At 49.2% G+C, this 18,901-nt stretch overlaps 2 protein-coding genes across 3 annotated transcripts in view; one reads left to right on the top strand and one right to left on the bottom strand.

The window, feature by feature from the left end:
• The window catches only part of C7H10orf120 (chromosome 7 C10orf120 homolog), a 73,019-nt gene that overhangs the window by 33,791 nt on the left and 20,327 nt on the right, over positions 1-18,901 (top strand). The window lies entirely within an intron of this gene.
• Positions 8,355-18,153, bottom strand: LOC137767650 (putative DMBT1-like protein). Its single transcript, XM_068548885.1, is given in 6 exon segments — positions 8,355-8,830; positions 9,573-9,790; positions 13,120-13,273; positions 16,074-16,316; positions 16,319-16,384; positions 18,063-18,153. Coding segments are annotated over 6 exon segments (1,248 nt in total).

Below are 18,901 nucleotides of genomic sequence, written 5' to 3'. Positions count from 1 at the left end.
CCTGGGCAGCCCCACGCCTGGCCCAGGAGCCACCTGTGCTCACTTGAGCAGATGACACCAGCGTCTTTGTGGTGCCTGCAGTTGTGGGTGAACCAGCCGCTGTGAGGGCACTGCCCCAGTGAGGCCTCGCTGCCCATGCAGTTGACATTGTCCAGAAGGATGCTGCCGGCCCTGGGGCTGAAGCTGGCCCCCAGGAGGGCAGACATGGCCGGACCACAGCCAAGCTGTCTGCAGACCACGTGGGCATCCTCGATGGACCAGCTGTCATCACACACAGTACCCCAGGTGTCGGCGTGGTAGATCTCCACTCGGCCCTCACACCGGCTCGACCCGTCTGCCAGCCGCAGGCCCAGACCTTGGTGGACATTCCAAACAATGACCTCCATCAAGGCTCATCCAGAGAGGCCACCAGAAGAGCCAGTATCTCCTGAAAATTGTGCACTGACCATGGATAATAACAAATCTACTCCCTCCTTTATTTCATTCTGTTTAATTTTGCCCTGGGTATTACTCTGTGTTTTTCGAGGTTACAACTGGTTAAGAAATGGTTTTGCTCCTTAGCCAGCTGGCCCAGAGCCCTGCATTCCTGCATAGCTGCCCCTTCTCTTTTACTGTGTGTTGTGAAGTCTCGGGTTCTGGCACTCACAGGGTTTGTTGGATTTTTCATGAGAAGCTATCATGCACACACTAACTGGTGTGTGTACGTGTGTGTAAGATTCTCTGTGTGCCTTGCACGCATCGATCAAGTGACAAGAACAATAATTCCTATCCGTGTTATTCCCAGGATCATGTGTCACCACATGTGAAGACGCTCTGGGAAGTATAAAGGGCAGTCATTACAGGCTGGTCCCCACGGTCAAAGGGCAGTGCTACAAAAAAGAGTCGAGACTGTATATGCTTAGAACACAGCCAAGGGGAGCTCCCAGCAGGACCGGGTGAAGATGTGAGGTCAGCTGGGTACTCCCATCCCAGCCTTCCTGGGCGCCGGCTTCCAAACCAGTCCCCACAAGCCAGTCTTGCATCTCACAGCTCTTTCCCCTCACTTTCCAGCCACGGATTTTCTAGGTGAACCTGGACATCATCAGGCCCCTCCAGCAGCAGCCTTTTGTGCGGCCTGAGGCTGCGGAGGAAGGCACTTCCGGCAGGGCCATTTTCTCCCACAGTAATGCTGGGGTTTTTCTGAGCTAAAACTCCACAAAGGGAAGGCAACCGAAGCGAGAGGGAAAGATTACCTGTTGGTGTGGGCACCCCTGTTGGCTTTGGAAAAGAGACTAAGGACAGACAGAAAGTGAAAGAAAAATAGTTATTCAACAACCTAATTAAGGGTCAAACATACTTAACTCTCAGTCAGCGGTTGGTGGGTTCCCTGCCTTGTGGATTATCTACTTTCTGATTCTAAGTTGATTCCCTTCCTGAGTTCTTTCTCTGTGGGGAGTACTCCTTCCATCACCCAACTGGCGTGTCTACAGGGATTCAAGCCAACTCATACAAGCTCAAGAAAATCAAAGCATGGGGGTTGGATGGATTTTTTAAAGATACATTTTAAAGTCAACAAGCATCCTCTGGGGCTCACTGCTGTTCAGTGTAACCTACCCTGGTGCTTCATTTGAAGGTTTGGGGTCATTTCTCTTTTTTTCTAACTCTTCGCAGCATATTTTATTTTATTCTTAAAAACATTTAAAAAAAGCAGCTGACCTAATTTGAAATGTGACAACTATTGGGCCAATCACAGAGTCAGGGAAAAACTAAAAAAGTGGTGATTTCTGCTCCTTCATTCTTCACAGTTCTGGCAAGCAGAAGGCAGTACCCAGAGACAAATCCCCGCAGGGCCGTGGGAGAAGTGGGGGCAGAAGGTACTAACTGACATCTGAATGGTGCGCCCCACGAGCGCCGCCCTTCCCACTCTACTAAGAGGGATCCACCAAGCCCCAGCACGGCTTTACGGGGCAGGTGCTCTTACCCTCCTCCTCCTCCTTGGCCAGAGGTGGAAACCGAGGCATGAAGAAGTTCAGAGATTTCCTCAAGGTCCCACAGCTAGCAAAGGTGAAGCCAGGACAACAAACCCAGGGCATTTGGTTCCTAAATCCAACCCTACCGCCCAGGGTAACTCTGCCGAGGCAAGTTATAGCTACTCAATTCAGAACCGCTGCAATTACCTGAAGCTGGGTCACTCACAGCAGCTGATGGCGTTGAGCAAGGCAGGGAGGCTACGAGAAACATAAATCAAAAGGAGAGGGCAGGTTATGTCCCTTAGTTCTTCTTAAACCCAAGGGGTAGACTTGCTTGTTTAAAACAGAAGGGTATATGTCTTGGGAATTCCCTTGTGGTCAAGTGGTTAGGATTCGGTGCTTTCACTGCCAGGGCCTGGGATGGATCCCTTGTCTGGGGAACTAAGATCCCACAAGCTGTGCGGAATGTAAGACATATACAACTCTATGTCTTGTTTGGGGGAGAAACTGTACCCAATCTGGGCATCCGAGAATGGCCCTGAGTTGCCATGGCTACGATGTCCAGATGTCCTAGTTCATTTCTGTCACTGTCAGACACTGCAATGTCATTTTTATGGGATTTTCTGGGGGGCAAACGGAGGCCACAATGGTGGTCACCTTGTGTGGAGCACCTGTCTTGCCAGTTGGTTTGGTTTTGTAATTCTTTGTGGGTGTGTGGGTCTTGCCTCCCAGAGTAAATGTCAGTTTGTAAAGGGCAGGACCACGTACGTCTCAAGGACATACCACTGGCAAGGTCAGCGTTGGGAAGGAGCAGATGGGCCCCAGAGTGGGCCGTGGAGCTGGGCCATGACCTTTCCATTGCCTCTGCCCCACCCCCTGGCTCCAAACCTCACTGCTCTGTAGGCCCCCGGCCCTGCCCTCTGATGGCTTCGGCTCTTGCTTTGCTGAGAACGTTGATTCTGCCCCTTCACTTCTCTCCTCCTCTCAGAACCTTCCAGCACCTCCCCCTCCCTCTTGGCCTTTCATCCTTTCTCACGTCGTTGCAGCCAGTCTAGCTGATAAACCAGTTTGCCTCTTCCCAGCCAGACCCAGAAGGACGTGGAGATAAAGGGGGGCTTTTTACTCCAACTACTGAATTTATCTGCAGAGACTCAGCTGGGATAAAACGAGAATAAGGACCCTGGGCTAGGAGCTGGGCTCTCAGCTCTGAGACTTTCAGAGCATCTCTGGTTACCTGTAAAAATTGCAGGGTGCTGGGGAGGGGGGGTGGTTCGAACCAAAGAGACGGTTCCCAAAGTCATCACTCATCACTGGTGGGCTGTGAGATAATCTGAGGTAGCACATCTGCTAGTTTAAGAGTCACTCATTCATTGCATTAAAATATAAAAGTTTATACTTAGTTCCATTCTGCTTAAGGATATTTTCAGATATACATGGGTATGAACTGATTAGATAGTTCACTGTTTTTTTTGTTTTTGTTTTTGTTTTAAAATTTTTATTTATTTTTTTAAAGTATTTATTTATTTATTTATGGCTGTGTTGGGTGGGTCTTCGTTTCTGTGCGAGGGCTTTCTCTAGTTGTGGCAAGTGGGGGCCACTCTTCATCGCAGTGCGCGGGCCTCTCACTATCGCGGCCTCTCTTGTTGCGGAGCACAGGCTCCAGACGCGCAGGCTCAGTAATTGTGGCTCACGGGCCTACTTGCCCGTGGCATGTGGGATCTTCCCAGACCAGGGCTCGAACCCGTGTCCCCTGCATTGGCAGGCAGATTCTCAACCACTGCGCCACCAGGGAAGCCCTGTTTTGTTTTTTTTTTTAATTTTATTTATTTATTTATTTTTGGCTGTGTTGGGTCTTCGTTTCTGTGCGAGGGCTTTCTCTAGTTGCGGCGAGCGGGGGCCACTCTTCATCGCGGTGCGTGGGCCTGTCACTATCGCGGCCTCTCGTTGCGGAGCACAGGCTCCAGACGCGCAGGCTCAGTAATTGTGGCTCACGGGCCTAGTTTCTCCGCAGCATGTGGGATCTTCCCAGACCAGGGCTCGAACCTGTGTCCCCTGCATTGGCAGACAGATTCTCAACCACTGCGCCACCAGGGAAGCCCAGTTCACTGTTTATTTGTAAACATTTTAACTTTGTTTTATTGCCATTGTATTTATTTTTATGTATTTCCTCTTCATGGCAAGTGATCCTGACCCTCCATTCATGGTGGTGATATAAAATTTCCTTGTAAAATGAATTCACTTCGGTGAAAAAAGAAGAGCTGATGGAAAGTATTCGGAAAATTCTAGTGTGGGTAGTAGGTGCATATGGCGGGGACCGTGCAGGGCTGAAGGGCTGAAGCTTGGGAAACTGACACAGGGACTGTCCAGGACTTCCCCGCGGCTTTAAGTACAGTTGGGCGAAGACTCATAGAGCAGGAATGTCATTTCGCCCACCCCCCGGCCTCGGCATCAGGCCCACCTGAGCAGACAACGCCAGCATCCTCGTGGTGGCCACAGTTGTGGGAGAACCAGCCGCCGCGCAGACACTGCCACAGCCTGTCTTCAGTCCCCACGCGGTCCACGTCATCCAGGGTGATGGGGCCCAGGCCTCGGCCAAATCTCGCCCTCCTGGGGGCAGACCCCGCCCCGCTGTAGGCCAGCTGCCTGCACACCACCTCGGCGTCCTGCAGGTCCCAGCTATCGTCACACACGGTCCCCCAGCTGCCGTTGAAGTGCAGCTCCACGCGGCCCTCACACCGCTGGCTGCCGTTGGCCAGCCTGAGCGCCGCATCTGGGACACAGACATGCCCGGGTCACCGCTCTGCCTTCAAGGAAGAGCTGGGCATCTCCTCTGAGCTGACCAGCTTTCGAGGGCTGCCTTCTCATTCTGGGGAGGAAATTGAGGTGGGTTAAAGCGCCTGCAAAGGTACTTCGGGTTTCATCTCTCAGGTTACTGTGATTTCGGGGTGTGTGTGGGGGGGTGTTTTGTTAAAGCTCTTTGCCAGACAGGATTGTCTACTTTACAGAGATCAAAAGAGGCCCCCGGGCACTCTGCGTGACGTGGGAGGCACCAAGCTCGGGGACACTGGCGCCTGCCGCCCTTGGTCAGGAACAGCATCCTTTAGGCAGGTGTTCCGAATGCAACAGGCTCAGAGACTGAACAGCATCAGCCAAGTACCCCTCTCACACAGCGTCGTGTGCTCTGCCCTGATAAGATGTGTGTGGACGCGTGGTTTCACAGCAGTGCTGGGTGTTCAACCACTTTCTCTAGTCAGATCTTGGGGGTAAACTAAGGAGCTCGGGACCCCTTTCCCCGATCACAGAGTCGGCCGTCCACCCTCACTGTCATTACCAACCACGGCCAGAGGCTGAGATGACCCGGGAACCTACTGGTATTGTTCTCGTCTTGCACGAGGGACTCGTAGGATGCAGAAAAGCCGACGCTGGTGACGATGGCGTCGCTGTGGAAGACCACCATCAGGTGATTTGCAGAGGAGGTAAATATTGGGGTTGGGCTGGAGCAGTACCTCCCGAGCGAAAAAGGTTCGCTTTGTGCGACATCAAAGATTTCGATGAAGTCGTATGGACAGCCGTAGAAGGTTTCCAATCTGTGAAGTCATGATAGTGTTCAGATCAATCCATTGGTTTTTACGCCAGGAAGCACTGCCCAGGTTGGTTCGGGAAGGGCTCTGGAAAAGCTGTCTGAAACCTACATCTCTTCACACACGTCGGAGGAAGACATGACCCCACTGGGGCAGGCAGTACGTATCCTCCTGATTCTAAAAGTCTTTTATTTTTTTAAAGTTTTCATTCAATTGTATTTTCTGAATATGCATTACAAGCACAAGGAATATAGTTTCAGTGATATTGATGGGTACGTGGGGCAAAGCAACTTTTCTCCCACCTCTGATTAGTCCCCTTCCCGGAAGCGGCTACAACGAACAGTTTCTATTTGTTTCTTTCCACAGATAGTCTATGCACAACTGTCAGTCCCTGTACTATTGGCCATGATCTTGCAGATCATTTCACAGCAATACACCCTACGTGTGTGACAGCAATATATAAATGTACCAAAATCTATTTAACTGAACCCCTATTGATGGGCAATTAGATTGTTTCCAATCTAGCACTACTATAAGAATGCAACCAGGATTCTCCTCAGTGCACATAAGACTTTATGGAATTTGGGGTTTTTTTGCGGGGGGGGGGGGGAAGGGTGGTAGCAGGCAGTATAACCAAGTAAAGAGGATAGTAAAAGTAGGAGATATTTACTCACTTCATCACTTCGAAGGTAAGTTTGACATGAGCCCTCCTATCCACTTGTATGTCCCAGGCACACACCACATTTGTGGGGTATTTTTTAGGATACCAAGGGCTGGAGAAAGAGCCCAAACTATCTGTGAGCAAACCGCCACAATGGAAATTTTCATCTGCAAGAAACAGTGAAGAAATTCCATTGGAAGGGGGCACCGACCTCTGCTGGTTTTTTAGAGGGGTCAAGAGGGGGTGGGGTGAGAAGAGGCTAAGGAGAATTTGTTCTAGAGCTGCTTTGGCCCGTAACTACAAAAAAGAGCTTTGGAGGCTTTTGGAGTTTCCCATGTTACTCTTTGTCAGATAAGATCGTTACGTGTGTCCTGTCAAGCTTACAGGGTTTTTGTGAGGAGAAATGATCGTGACATAAGGTTGACAGGGCTCTATGAACCCATATGCACAGATAGGTCTGAGCATGCATTTTACTTGAAAAGGATGCAAAGACAATGCAAACCAAAGGCTCCTTGCTCAGTACAGCGTACTGTGTGGTCACGGAACAGACTGAATTAGAAGACCCCTCATTGTCTTATATCCAATTCTAGCTGAAATCAAGACCAAGATTACTTAAAGCATCCACTTTATGGCTGAAACATTGGATTTGAAGTGGAATTTTTAAAGGGTTCTCTGTGCCGGAGCTTCTCATATGTAAAAGGAAGAAAGGGTTCCATCTGGTTGCTGGAAGTGCTAAAACTGAAAAGAAAGCAAATATAAAACCACGTGAAGTGTTTAAATAAAGCTGAAGTACTGTAGGGCGGCTGTCACCAGTCGAGCCTATGAAAATACACAGGGAAAAAAATGATACTGTGAGCAATGGCTTTTATTCAGAATAAACCTTTAAAATACTCAAAAATATTGACATGCAGAGCTGTGATTACTCTGTGCTGCCGTGGACAGAGATGACCGACACTGCAAGAGTTTGGATATTTAGACACCAAGTGTGCAGACAGGTGCAGTTTGATACAACTTGTCGAGGGCTGACCCTGGGTTTCTATTCTATTCTATTCCATTCCATGCCATGCCATGCCATGCCATGCCATGCCATGCCATGCCATTCCATGCCATGCCATTCCATTCATTTCCTTGCTCCCTGCGGCACCTATAGATAGCATGATCACCGCTGCAGGCAGTTAGCCCTTGCTCACGGCGGATACTGATTCAGGGAATCCCAGTGGCCAGAGATTCCATTTCTGATGAATCTGAATTTTCCTTCCCCCTGACCTCTCTCCCCACCCTCTGCCGCCCCCCTCCAAGACCCACCATTTTGCTAACGCTAATGGGCTGCATTGCTCTTTTTAATTAACAAGTGATAATTTAATTAGACTGTGGCACAATTACAGGATTACAAAGTAGCTAGGATTCACCTATACCAGGGACCTGGCAATGGGTTGAAATGTTTGGAAGAGCAATACCTGTTAGTCCCACTTTTGGATTGCCATCAATACCTATTCCAAGACAGAGGAGAGAATAAGAGATGGACTGAGTTAGACAGCCACACAATTCACAAAAGGAATCAAGCTTTTTGTGTGTGTGTGTGTGTCAAACACATTCTGCTCTGGGCAGTTAGGAGTGTGGCACTAAAACCCATCGATGCTGGCTAGACACTGGCAGCCTCAGTGCCCACCGGGTGAGGGAGCACACTGTGCTTTCCAGGCTCGTGATGGCTCATCTAGTTGCTAGAAGCGCTAAATTTGAAAACATGGCATTTCCTTACTTTGGGTCAGTTATGGGGCTGAAGGAACTTTAGCAACAGAGCTGGGCTCAGTCTTTGACACAGCACCTTAGGGGACGGGCCTGTGTGTGATCTAGGCTCTGCCTCTGCTGCCTTGTCAATCAAATGAGGATGCTGGTAGTCTCTACCTTATTTGAGACTGTGAAGATTAAATGAGACCAGGAGTGCACTGGTTTTAGCACAGAGCCTGGCTTGTGTTAAGCACTCTTTGGACACCGGCTGCTATTCCCATTGAGGAGAGAGTGGATTGTCACCAACGCCGTGGCCTGTCTATCCAGGAATGGGCTGTCTGGTGATACAAACCCCCCATTTAATCACCACAGCTTTTAAGGTGGGACCTTGAGCATTTTACAGACACGACAACTGAAGAGAAAGAAAACTACCTCTTAAGCAAATTGACTTGAAAAGATGGCTTGAAGCCGACAGCCCCTTTCTGAGTAATTGACGTCTCCCTTCCCAGAGGCTGCCGGGGGGTAAGGCTCTCCCTGAGGTGTGCTGTGTCCCGGGGGGGGCCCACCTGAGCAGACGACGCCGGCTGGGTGTCTGCAGCTGTGGGAGGAGCAGACGCCGCCAGCTGGGTGTCTGCAGCTGTGGGAGAAGCAGCCGTTGTGCGTGCACTGCCACAGCCTGGCTTCATTCCCTGTGCGCTGCACATCGTCCAGCATGACGTGGCCAGTGCCTCCACCAAAGTAGCTCTGCGCCGGGGCTGACAAGGCCGCGCCACAGCCGAGCTGCTGGCACACGACCCTGGCGTCCGTCAGGTCCCAGCTGTCGTCACACACGGTGCCCCAGGGGCCATTGTAGAGGGCCTCCACCCGGCCCTCACACCTGTGACTGCCGTCCCCCAGTCTCAGGGCCGCGTCTGGGGGCAGGAGAACAGAGGCTCCTGAGCTGTGGTGCTGTCCCCCGTCTCTGCTCAGGCCCTTCCGCTCAGATAGAGAATGCCCAAGATTCTCAGATGGGCACGTTTTCCCATATTAGGCTGTTGGACCCTATGTCTTGATTTGCCAGGAATGGTCCTGGTTTATGACTGCTGTAGGTCAGTTAATGCCCGTTAATTATTTTAGAGTCTCTTCTAAACTCTCAAAAGTACCCTGACTGAAGGATAAGTTATACGGTCACCCTAAGCATTATCCTCCAAGAGGGCTGTGGAATGTTCCCCATAGCTTGCTGCAGAAGCTCAGAGGTCTGTATGAATATGCGTTCTGGATGGTTTCTGCATAGAATTCGGCTGGAAGCAGGTGGGCTGGTAGTTGTAGTTTGAGATGGTTTTGCTCCAGAAGGATTCGCTCTACTGCATTTCCATTTCCTTTGGAGAAGGAGGCTGTTGTTTGGGTTCTCGCCCTGCACGCGTGGCCACGGCAAGATACGAGACTCAGCCGTCTGTCTCTTCAGGGGGACGTCTTGGTGGAGGAAGGTGACAGTGAGGGACAGAGCAGGGGGAGGGGTGGGCAGGGGGCTTTCAGTGTCAGAGTGATGTCACTCAGGATGTCAGTAATGCAGGTGGACCCCGCAGGTCGGATTTAGAAAGCATCTCCTCTCTTAAAGGGAAAGGACGCAAATTACATCTGACTTCCCTCCGAGGTCCCTATTAGGATACCCACCACTCTCCCTTTCGTCCTGCTGAATGGCATTGTACGGGGCAAGGAACCCTGTGTTGGTGATCATGGCGTCGCTTCTGAACACTGCGGTCAGGTTGTTTGACGAGGAGCGGAACGTGAGCCCTGCCCCGGCACAGAATCTGCCCGTGGAGAGCGAGGCAACCTGCTGTCCACTGAACACTTCGATGAAGTCGTAAGGGCACCCACAGATGTCCTCTAATCTGAGGAGGTGAAGGCAGAGTTAGGCTCCCCAAGGAAATCTGCAGAAATGTCTCACATAAAGTCAAATTTTGCATCATATCCAGCCAGAAACTGCAGGCACTCCTGCCCCTCCTTCCAACCACACAGCTCACTAGTGGACTTGACCCCTCAGATACTGCCTGAGTCTGCCCTCCTGTCCCTCCCTGTCGGGACTGGTCCAGGCCAGTCAGCCTCTCGTCATGTCTCTCCTGGTCTATTTCAGCACCCCTCCCCGCCCTGCTGCGGCCACAACTGGTATCTTGGCTTTCAGCGTGTCCCACCATCTTCCTCTCTGCCTCAAGTGTCTCCAGGATATCCCCTGACTCTTTATTCAAATTCAGCCACTCCCCATGGTGGTGGAGAGTGTCCACTAGGGTCTCACTGAGTGGAACTCTCAACAAGACCCAGAGCAGGAAGAAATGGTGACAGCTGTAAAAGTTTTGAGGGCCTGTTGACTAAGACTCTTCCCTCCGATGCCCCAAACTGCCTGGTTCAAACCAAGTGTTTTCCTGGCATGTTTTGTCTAACCTGGATGATCAGAGAAGCTGTCCCTGGCATCGTATCTAAAGCTGTCTTCGCCCCTTTCGCTCTCTGCCTTGTTACCAAGTATGTATTATATTTTTCTTGATAGCGCTTATCAACTTATCACTAACTGAAGTTGTCCACTGAGTTATTGGTTTATTCGAGTACTACTTGTCTCCCCATCTAGAATGTAAACTCCATGAGGGTAGAGACCTTGTTTGTCTTTTTTGGCATTATAAACCCATTCCTAGACCAGGGCCTGCAGAAAGTGGGCTCAATAAATATACATTAAAGAACATCAACATTTATCTAACACGATAAAAATGTAACATATGCACATTTGCATTTAAACAACAGTCAGTGGCCTTTGACGCATGCCTTGTCTGTGCTCATTGCATAATATACACAATGGGCACAATGACATTTGTATGCAAACTACTGAATTTGAAAAGCTGTTTGTTGCAGAACACATCTGTTTCAATGAAATAAGAGCCAAGTAGCTCAAAATAACTCATTTTTTTTTTTTTAGATTAGTTTTGGTTTTTTTTTAATACTTTATTTATTTATTTAATTTATTTATTTATGACTGTGTTGGGTCTCTTAGTTTTCGTGTGAGGGCTTTCTCTAGTTGCGGCAAGTGGGGGCCACTCTTCATCGCGGTGCGCGGGCCTTTCACTATCGCGGCCCCTCCCGTTGCGGGGCACAGGCTCCAGACGCGCAGGCCCAGCAGTTGTGGCTCACGGGCCCAGTTGCTCCGCGGCATGTGGGATCCTCCCAGACCAGGGCTCGAACCCGTGTCCCCTGCATTAGCAGGCAGATTCTCAACCACTGCGCCACCAGGGAAGCCCAAAATAACTCATTTTTAAATTAGGGAAAAGTGATAATATTTGTGTGGAAGGTGACGGTAGTGTGGCAATAACAGGCGACACTGCAGTGCATACCTCACATTTTCATTGTGGACGTCTCAGTCTCAGCACCACTGACACTGGGGATGGATAACTCTCTACTGTGGGGGGCTGTAATGCGAATTGTAGGACACTTAACAGCATCCCTGGCCTCTACCCACTATACGACAACGGCGTACCCCCGATTGAGACAGTAAAAAAATGTCTCCAGACACAACGAAACATCCTGTGGGGAGGTACAGTTATTCCCAGTTGAGATTCACTGGAGCAAATAACAACTAATTTTATGTCCTAAGAAACAAAAAGCAAATATCAATAAATTCAGACTTAAAAATGTCAAACTCCAAAAATCAGCAACTAAGCTCAGCCTCCAGGCAACACACTAAACAGTCCTTGATTGGTGAGCTCTGAAATTATAGTAGGAAATTCGTGTTGGAAGGCTAACCTTGAGACTGTGGGGCTATGGGTCATTACAGCTGTTTGTAATAACCGTTTTCCAGAAACGATAAAATGATACTCTATGCCCCAAAACATTAGAACTGTGAAGTTCATAGATTTGAAATATATGATGCCAAATCTTCTCACATTGTTTTCAGCAAATAAATGTGTGGAATGAATGAATGAATGATAAATACACTTTGCTCATAATACATAACACTCCCTGATTTTAGTCATGTCCTCCCCATTCTAAAGGAAATTTAGGCATCAGGTAAAACTAACACTCCACAGCCGACCCATTACATTTGAAGGCAGCATTTAACCGTCACATCCTTGACTGCTGTGGCCAATGAACACAGACAGAAAGCAGTGGCAGAGGTCTGGGACAGGCTGTGTGACAGTGTTAGGAACACAGAATGAGCCAGACATGACCCAGTGTAGAAGGATGAAACCAGGGTTAAACATTATCAGGAAAAGTAATACTTTCATTAAAAAGTTACTCCTGTATATGTATGTGTGTACAAATATATATGTATATATACATGGATATAAATATGCATTACAATGGGATGAATTCCTTTAAAAATGGGTGATGGTTGGAGAGAGAGTAGGAAGCACAATGTACATGATACGAGGAATGAATGAACGGAGGCTATTTAATATGCAGAAGAAAAATCTTAGTAGGAACATGATAGAAATTCTTGAAGGGAAGAGGAAAAAGATTTGTGTAGCACCAGAGGGAAGAATAAAGATCAGAAAATGGTAATGAAGAAGAACAGTTTAGGGTTCAGCCAGAGGAAGAGGCTGTGTCCCAAATGGAGCTGGCTGAGAGTGGAGGGGCGAGGTCCTCACGTGTGGGTCACCCCAGCTGAGGCTCCCTCCAAGGCAGGTGTCAGGGATGCTCGTGGGGTCTTCTCCAATTGCACTTTCTAAGCTAAGACTTTCTGAGCTCAGAAGACCAGACCAATTTTCACCTAATATGTGAAAGGATTTGTCACATGGTGCTGTAGGCTGAATGTCTATCCCCTCGAAATTCATATGTTGAAACCTAACCCTCAATATGATAGTATTAGGAGGTGGGGCCTTTAGGAAGTGATTAGGTTATGAAGGCAGAGCCCTCATGATGGGATTAGTGTCCTTGTAAAGAGGGCTGAGAAAGTTCCCGGTCCCTTCCACCACGTGAGGTTATAGTGAAAGACGGCCATCTATGAACCCGGGAGCAGGTCCTCAGCAGATACCGAATCTGCTGGTATACTGATCTTGGGCTTTCCAGCCTGCAGAACTGTGAGAAAATAAACTTCTGTTGTTTATTAAGATACCCAGTCTATTACAGTTTTGTTACAGCAGCTGAAATGACTCAGACACTTGGAAAAGCGACCTCTTGGGGAAAGCATGGTTTCAAATCCGGTCTGGCCTTTGATGCAGGGAAAAGCAAAGCTGCTTACTTCAGGCTGGGGATTGTCAGCTCTACGTGGAACTTCTCAGCCAGGTGTATCACCCAGACACGCTCCACGTCACTGGGCTAGTTTGTTGGCTACCAAGGACTGTAGAAGGAGCCCGACAGACTTGAAATGACTCCCCCACAAAAGTGACTTCCTCCTGTGAAAACAAACGAGAGAGCCGGGGCTGGATTCTTCAGGCATGCAACTTGCATTTTCTCGAGTATAGAATCCAGAATTCCAGCAAGCTCAAAAGTGAATCACAAAATGGGAAGGGATCATGCTGGTGTAGACGTGGTTGCGGCTTGGCTGGTGTGTGGCTGTACCCTGAGAGGGAGTGAGGGAGGAGGAAAGATGTGTGACAGGTAGGCAGGACCCTAAGACTGTAGGTGAGGCTGGAAATGGATTGGATATGTACATGGCAGGTGTGGGGTGTCCAGTGACACGTCCTTACTGCTCTCCCCAGCTTCCTGTCATGCAAACCAGCCCAACTAAGATGCAGACAATCGATCTGCTTGTGAGGGCTCCGTCCCACCACTTCCTTCCCCTCATGCAGGCAGGACAGCAGACGTCTATTCTACTTTTATGAATTATCACCATGATTCCACCCTTTACAGGTTATACTTTCAGTGGAAGAGAGTTGCCTTGTGGGATAGGCGCTTGGGGAATGGCAGCTGCAAAAATCAGAACCAAAAAAATCAGGAAAGAGCTTAGCACGATAACATCACCTTATATCAATACCTAAGTACAAATGAATGAAGCTGCTACTACTCTTGAATCTTAATATATGGTGTGGACACACTCATTCCTCTTTTCTCCCTGATCTGAGATGCAACCTCTCCCCTTCTTTCAGTGATTCACCAGGAAATCACAGACAACGCACAGTCTCATGATTTGTTTTCTCTTCTGTGCTGGGATCCACCAACCCAAGGGCTGTCCTGAGACTGACCAGTCATGAGGCATTACTTACAGTAACGTCTGGGCTTATGAACATGCCACAGTGCCTGTAGAAATTTATCAGGTGCCAAAATGCAGAGGGACAATGCAGCTTTCAAACCCGGAGAGCTGAGAGCCATGGTGGGGAAAGGTAGGTTGGACAAGTATTCCAATGAAGTAAGACGGGCCCCTTCCCATAGGTCTGCCTCTGCCACCCACACCAGAAGGGCAATCTACAAGGGATGGCAACTTCCACTTGGGACGCCCTTGGAACCTGGACTGGAGTGGCTAAGAGGCTCCCAAAGCGTGTCCCTCCAAATGCACCATAGTGGTGCCAGCCCAGGGTAGGGACAGCTGCTAGCCACCTCGCCTGGCCCCCAAACACTGCAGGGAGCACCCCTGACCCCAACTCTCCCCGGCCCAGGCCACCACTGAGGGCAGAGAGCGGCACCGTCACTGGGTAAGGCTGGGAAGAGGATGCGTGGGGCCCGGGGTGCCAGTGAGCAGGGAAGCAAGCGGCTGAGAACTTGTCCTGGAGAGGCAGGCAGATGCAGGAGGCAGGACCATAGGTGCTCTGATCCAGCAGGAATCTGAGTTGGGAGGTCACTGCTGCACCTCGACTTTGAGTAGGTTACCTGAAGAAGGTGTACCTTTCTCTATTCCTGCTCTGTTGGCTAAGCCAGGAGGCCCACAGAGGAGCCCCAAATGTTTTCACTTCCCCAATCTGCTTTCTACCCACTGGGAGAGTTCGACATTCAGTGCTTCTTTGTTGACTTGCATGCTTTCGCTCTCTTAATTCGTATCCCCGAGAGGTAAACCTTTCCTCCTTCCTCTCTGTACCAACCTTCTTCTCAGCCACTGTGATGGGACCATCCTCTTTCAGTCCCTTCCTGCCCCTCCATGATCTGTTGTCCAGAGAGGAGAGTTTCAGATGCCATTCCATTTGGGAAATGTGACTTTTAGCTCGTTGACCAAGCCCCTAGTTCTCAGCCTTGGCTGCATGTTGGAATCACACAGGAAGCTTTAAATGTCACTGATGACTGGCTGGACCCCAGAAGTGCTGATGTGACTGGTCTGGGGTGCAGTTTGAGCATCGGAAGTTTTTAAAGCTCGCTGGGTGATTCCAGTGTCTACGTCACTGTCCACCTGTGCCTGGGTCCAGACAGAGGTTAGATTTCTTTTTTTTTTCAAATATAAATTTATTTATTTATTTATTTATTTATTTATTTATTTATTTATTGCTGTGCTGGGTCTTCATTGCTACGCACGGGCTTTCTCCAGTTGTGGCGAGCGGGGGCTACTCTTTGTTGCGGTGCGCGGGCTTCTCATTGCAGTGGTTTCTCTTGTTGCGGAGCACGGGCTCTAGGTGCGTGGGCTTCAGTAGTTGTGGCACTTGGGCTCAGTAGTTGTAGCTCGCGGGCTCTAGAGCGCAGGCTCAGTAGTTGTGGCGCACAGGCTTAGCTACTCCACAGCATGTGGGTTCTTCCCAGACCAGGGATCGAACCCATGCCCCCTGCATTGGCAGGCGGATTCTTAACCACTGCACCACCAGGGGAGTCCCGAGGTTAAATTTCTTATTCACTTTGCAGAGATAATGGAAATTCAGTGTCAGACCTACCTGGGGGTGCAGGAATCACATCTGGAGCCCAGTTCCCTGCATCTGCATGCATTAAAAAGAGGTAAATTTAGGAAATCTAAGTTAAATTTTATAAAGACAAGTGGTGGTTTTCTAGTGTCGGCAAGTCCCAAACAGGCAGGCTTCGTCTTACACAAGCAAGAACACGGCATGTTTAGATTCTGGAGAAGCAGTTACAGACCTGAGAGAGGCTGCAAGGAACAGGACCGGAAAATTGTGTGGCCCTGGAGTGCGTGTTCAGAAGAAAGCGTGGCTCTCAGCATTCTCTGCCAGCCCGGCTGAAGGGACATTCATCTGTCTGGTCACCTGGCCCTGCTCTGTGCACACCTTCCACCCATCACCGAGATGCTGAAAGACCAGAAAGAAGCTGCCACAGGAGGAGAGGTACCTGAGAAGATGACGCCAGCATCCTCATGGTGACCGCAATTGTGGTCTGACCAGCCAGCGCTCGGGCCAAGGTGGTTCTCGCTTCCCGAACACTGAATGTTGTCCAGGAGGATGTCTCCAGAGCCCAGGCCGAAGTGGGCCTTTCCAGGGGCAGCGACGGCCCTTCCACACCCCAGCTGTCGGCACACGACCTCAGCTTCGTTCAGGTCCCATAGGTGGTCACACACGGTGCCCCAGGCCCCTTGTGGAGGATCTCCAGGCGTCCTGCGCACCGTCCAGAACCACCCACCAGCCGCAGCTCTGGTCCATCTTCTAAACAAAGCAGGATTTTATTTTTGAGTGTAGGGAGTTTTAAATAAGAAGGATTTCTAGCTCCCGTATTTGTGGCTAAGGGAAATAAATGCAAGAATGAAGCCTTAAGGCTGTCTTGATTCCGTAATATGTTGGGCTGAGGGGCTTAGGAGTGAGACAGAGGCGGGTTTGGATCCCAGCTCTCCTGCCCCCTAGTTGTGTAACCTTTGACAAGTTATTTCATCTCCCTGGGCCCCAGTTTCCTCATTTGTAAAATGGGGCTTCTAGCAGCATGTACCTCAGAGGTGACAAGTCAACAAGAGTGTGACTATAAAACACAGTGCTTAGCCCCAGCACACCTTGGGTTCTGCAGATCTTGCTGTGTGGTTCTCTGTGTTGCAAAGCTGGGTTCCTGGGGAAATGGGTTCCCAGCTGCTTCTTTGGACATGTCTTGGATAAGTGCTTGGATAAGTGTAGATTTAGTCCCCTGAAGACACCTGACCACAAGGGCGTCTAGGACTTCATAAAGCCCAAAGGGAATGGCTTTTTCTGGGCTGACGGGCTGTGGCCAGCTGGAGTCACCTGCGGTCTCCTGGAGACGCACTAGGGACAGCCTTCCCTTACTGTGTCCACAGGCTCTGCCACCCTGGCCTTCTTTCAGTTTCTCTAATGTGTCCAACTCTTTCCTCCCTGAGAGCAGCCCTTGCATTGCTATTCTCTCTGCCTAGAATGCCCCTTCATGGTCACTCATCACATATCACCTCCTCAGCAAGGCCGCCATCCCCATTCAATCCACAATAGCACCTCCTCCATCCCAGGCACTCTCTTCTATCTTATCTGGCTCTGTATTCCCAGCCTTATCACTACCCCCAAATCATCTTGTTTATTTACTTGTTTCTTATGTCTTGATCCTTCCCCATTCACCCAAATCCACGCTACTGTAAACTCCATGAGGGAAAGGCATGGTACTGTTTACTGTGTCCCCAGCACTTATAACTGGGCCTGGCACAGAGTAGGACGTTAGTGAAGATTATTGGATGAGAAAATGGTGATCTTGAGTCAATGAATGGTCTGGATTTCAAATGCTGGACCTTACTTAGCCTCCCCAGGGCAAGATCTCAAGCATGCTTTTGAAGGTCAAATATATAAGGAATTCCCTTACTCAGAAACAAACACCCAGCTTCAAAATACACCCAGGGAGTTTCCACCCAAATTCCTAATGACCTGAGTTACTGGGGCCCCACAATTGGCAGGTAAGTATGCCTTCTGGGTGCAAACTGGACCTGGTCCTGGAATGACAGGCTATAGCGTCCATCCATTAAGGACTTCCCAAGCCTCTTATTTGGGTGAGTCTAGGGTCCAATGCAGGCAAGATGTAAAGTGAGCCAGCTGGTGGAGGGAAGAGAATTCTTGCAAGTTTGACTTTTACTTTTCAGCACCCTGGACAGTTCCCAGGCAGCCGGATGCAGCCGCGGGGAGGAGCCGCCTGCCCATTCACATACAGGCTGGACGTCACTGCTTTATTTCATCGCTCATGAGGCCCTCTTAATGGAAAAATCTAGCGGCGATGCAGCAGGGCTTGTGTGTGTGTGTGTGTGCTTTTAAAACTGAATCCCAGGCCTCTGCTAATAGGGAAATCCCTTAAATTAGAAAACTGTTCTGTCTTTTCAAGGCCAAAAACCTGCTTGAAGCTTCCTACCTGACTCTCTTTCGCCCTGCGGAATTGCATTGAACAGAGCATAAAAGCCACTGTTGGTGATCACAAAATCACTTCGGAACACCACAGTCATGATGTCGGAGGAGGAGAAAAACATCACAGCTACTGAGGCGCAGAATTTGCCCATGGACAGCAGGCAATCCTGGGGCCGTCAAAGATTTCAACTGAGTCATACGGGCATCCAAGGATGTCTTCTAGCCTGGGGGAATCACAGTGGAGGGTTAGCAGCAGGTTAGGGCATCCTGGATCTTAAAGTTTGAAAAGTATGACAATCACAGGATTAAATAGTTGGATTATACTTTAAATTGCATATTAATATATAAAATATCAATTAACTTTTTCAGATGCCTTATTAACAGAACTCATTATCTTTGCGGAATGTGTGAGGCTTATGGTTACAACTTAGTAATAGAAATTTTAAAATCATAATGGTTTTGGCCAATCACAACTTACACAGAACATTAGGAAATGCGAATATACACTGCAAATAAAATCTGAACAGTAAAATCATCCCAGTGATCAGCATGTAACCAACATCACAGCCCGATTTTCCTACCTCTGTATTTCACAACATTTTTCATACCCAAATTCTTGGGGAGGAAAAACTTGATTTTACAATATAAGTAAGGACTTCCCTGGTGGTCCAGTGGTTAAGACTCCGTGCTCCCAATGCAGGCGGCCCAGGTTCCATCCCTGGTCAGGGAACTAGATCCCGCATGCCGCAGCTAAGAGCCCGCATGCTGCAAGGAAGATCCCGCGTGCCACAACTAAGACCCGGTGCAGCCATAATAAATAAATAAATGGATATTAAAAAAATAAAA

Source organism: Eschrichtius robustus, chromosome 7, assembly GCF_028021215.1.
Source record: "Eschrichtius robustus isolate mEscRob2 chromosome 7, mEscRob2.pri, whole genome shotgun sequence".
NCBI lineage: Eukaryota > Metazoa > Chordata > Mammalia > Artiodactyla > Eschrichtiidae > Eschrichtius > Eschrichtius robustus.
This window is presented reverse-complemented; position numbering and strand designations above follow the sequence as displayed.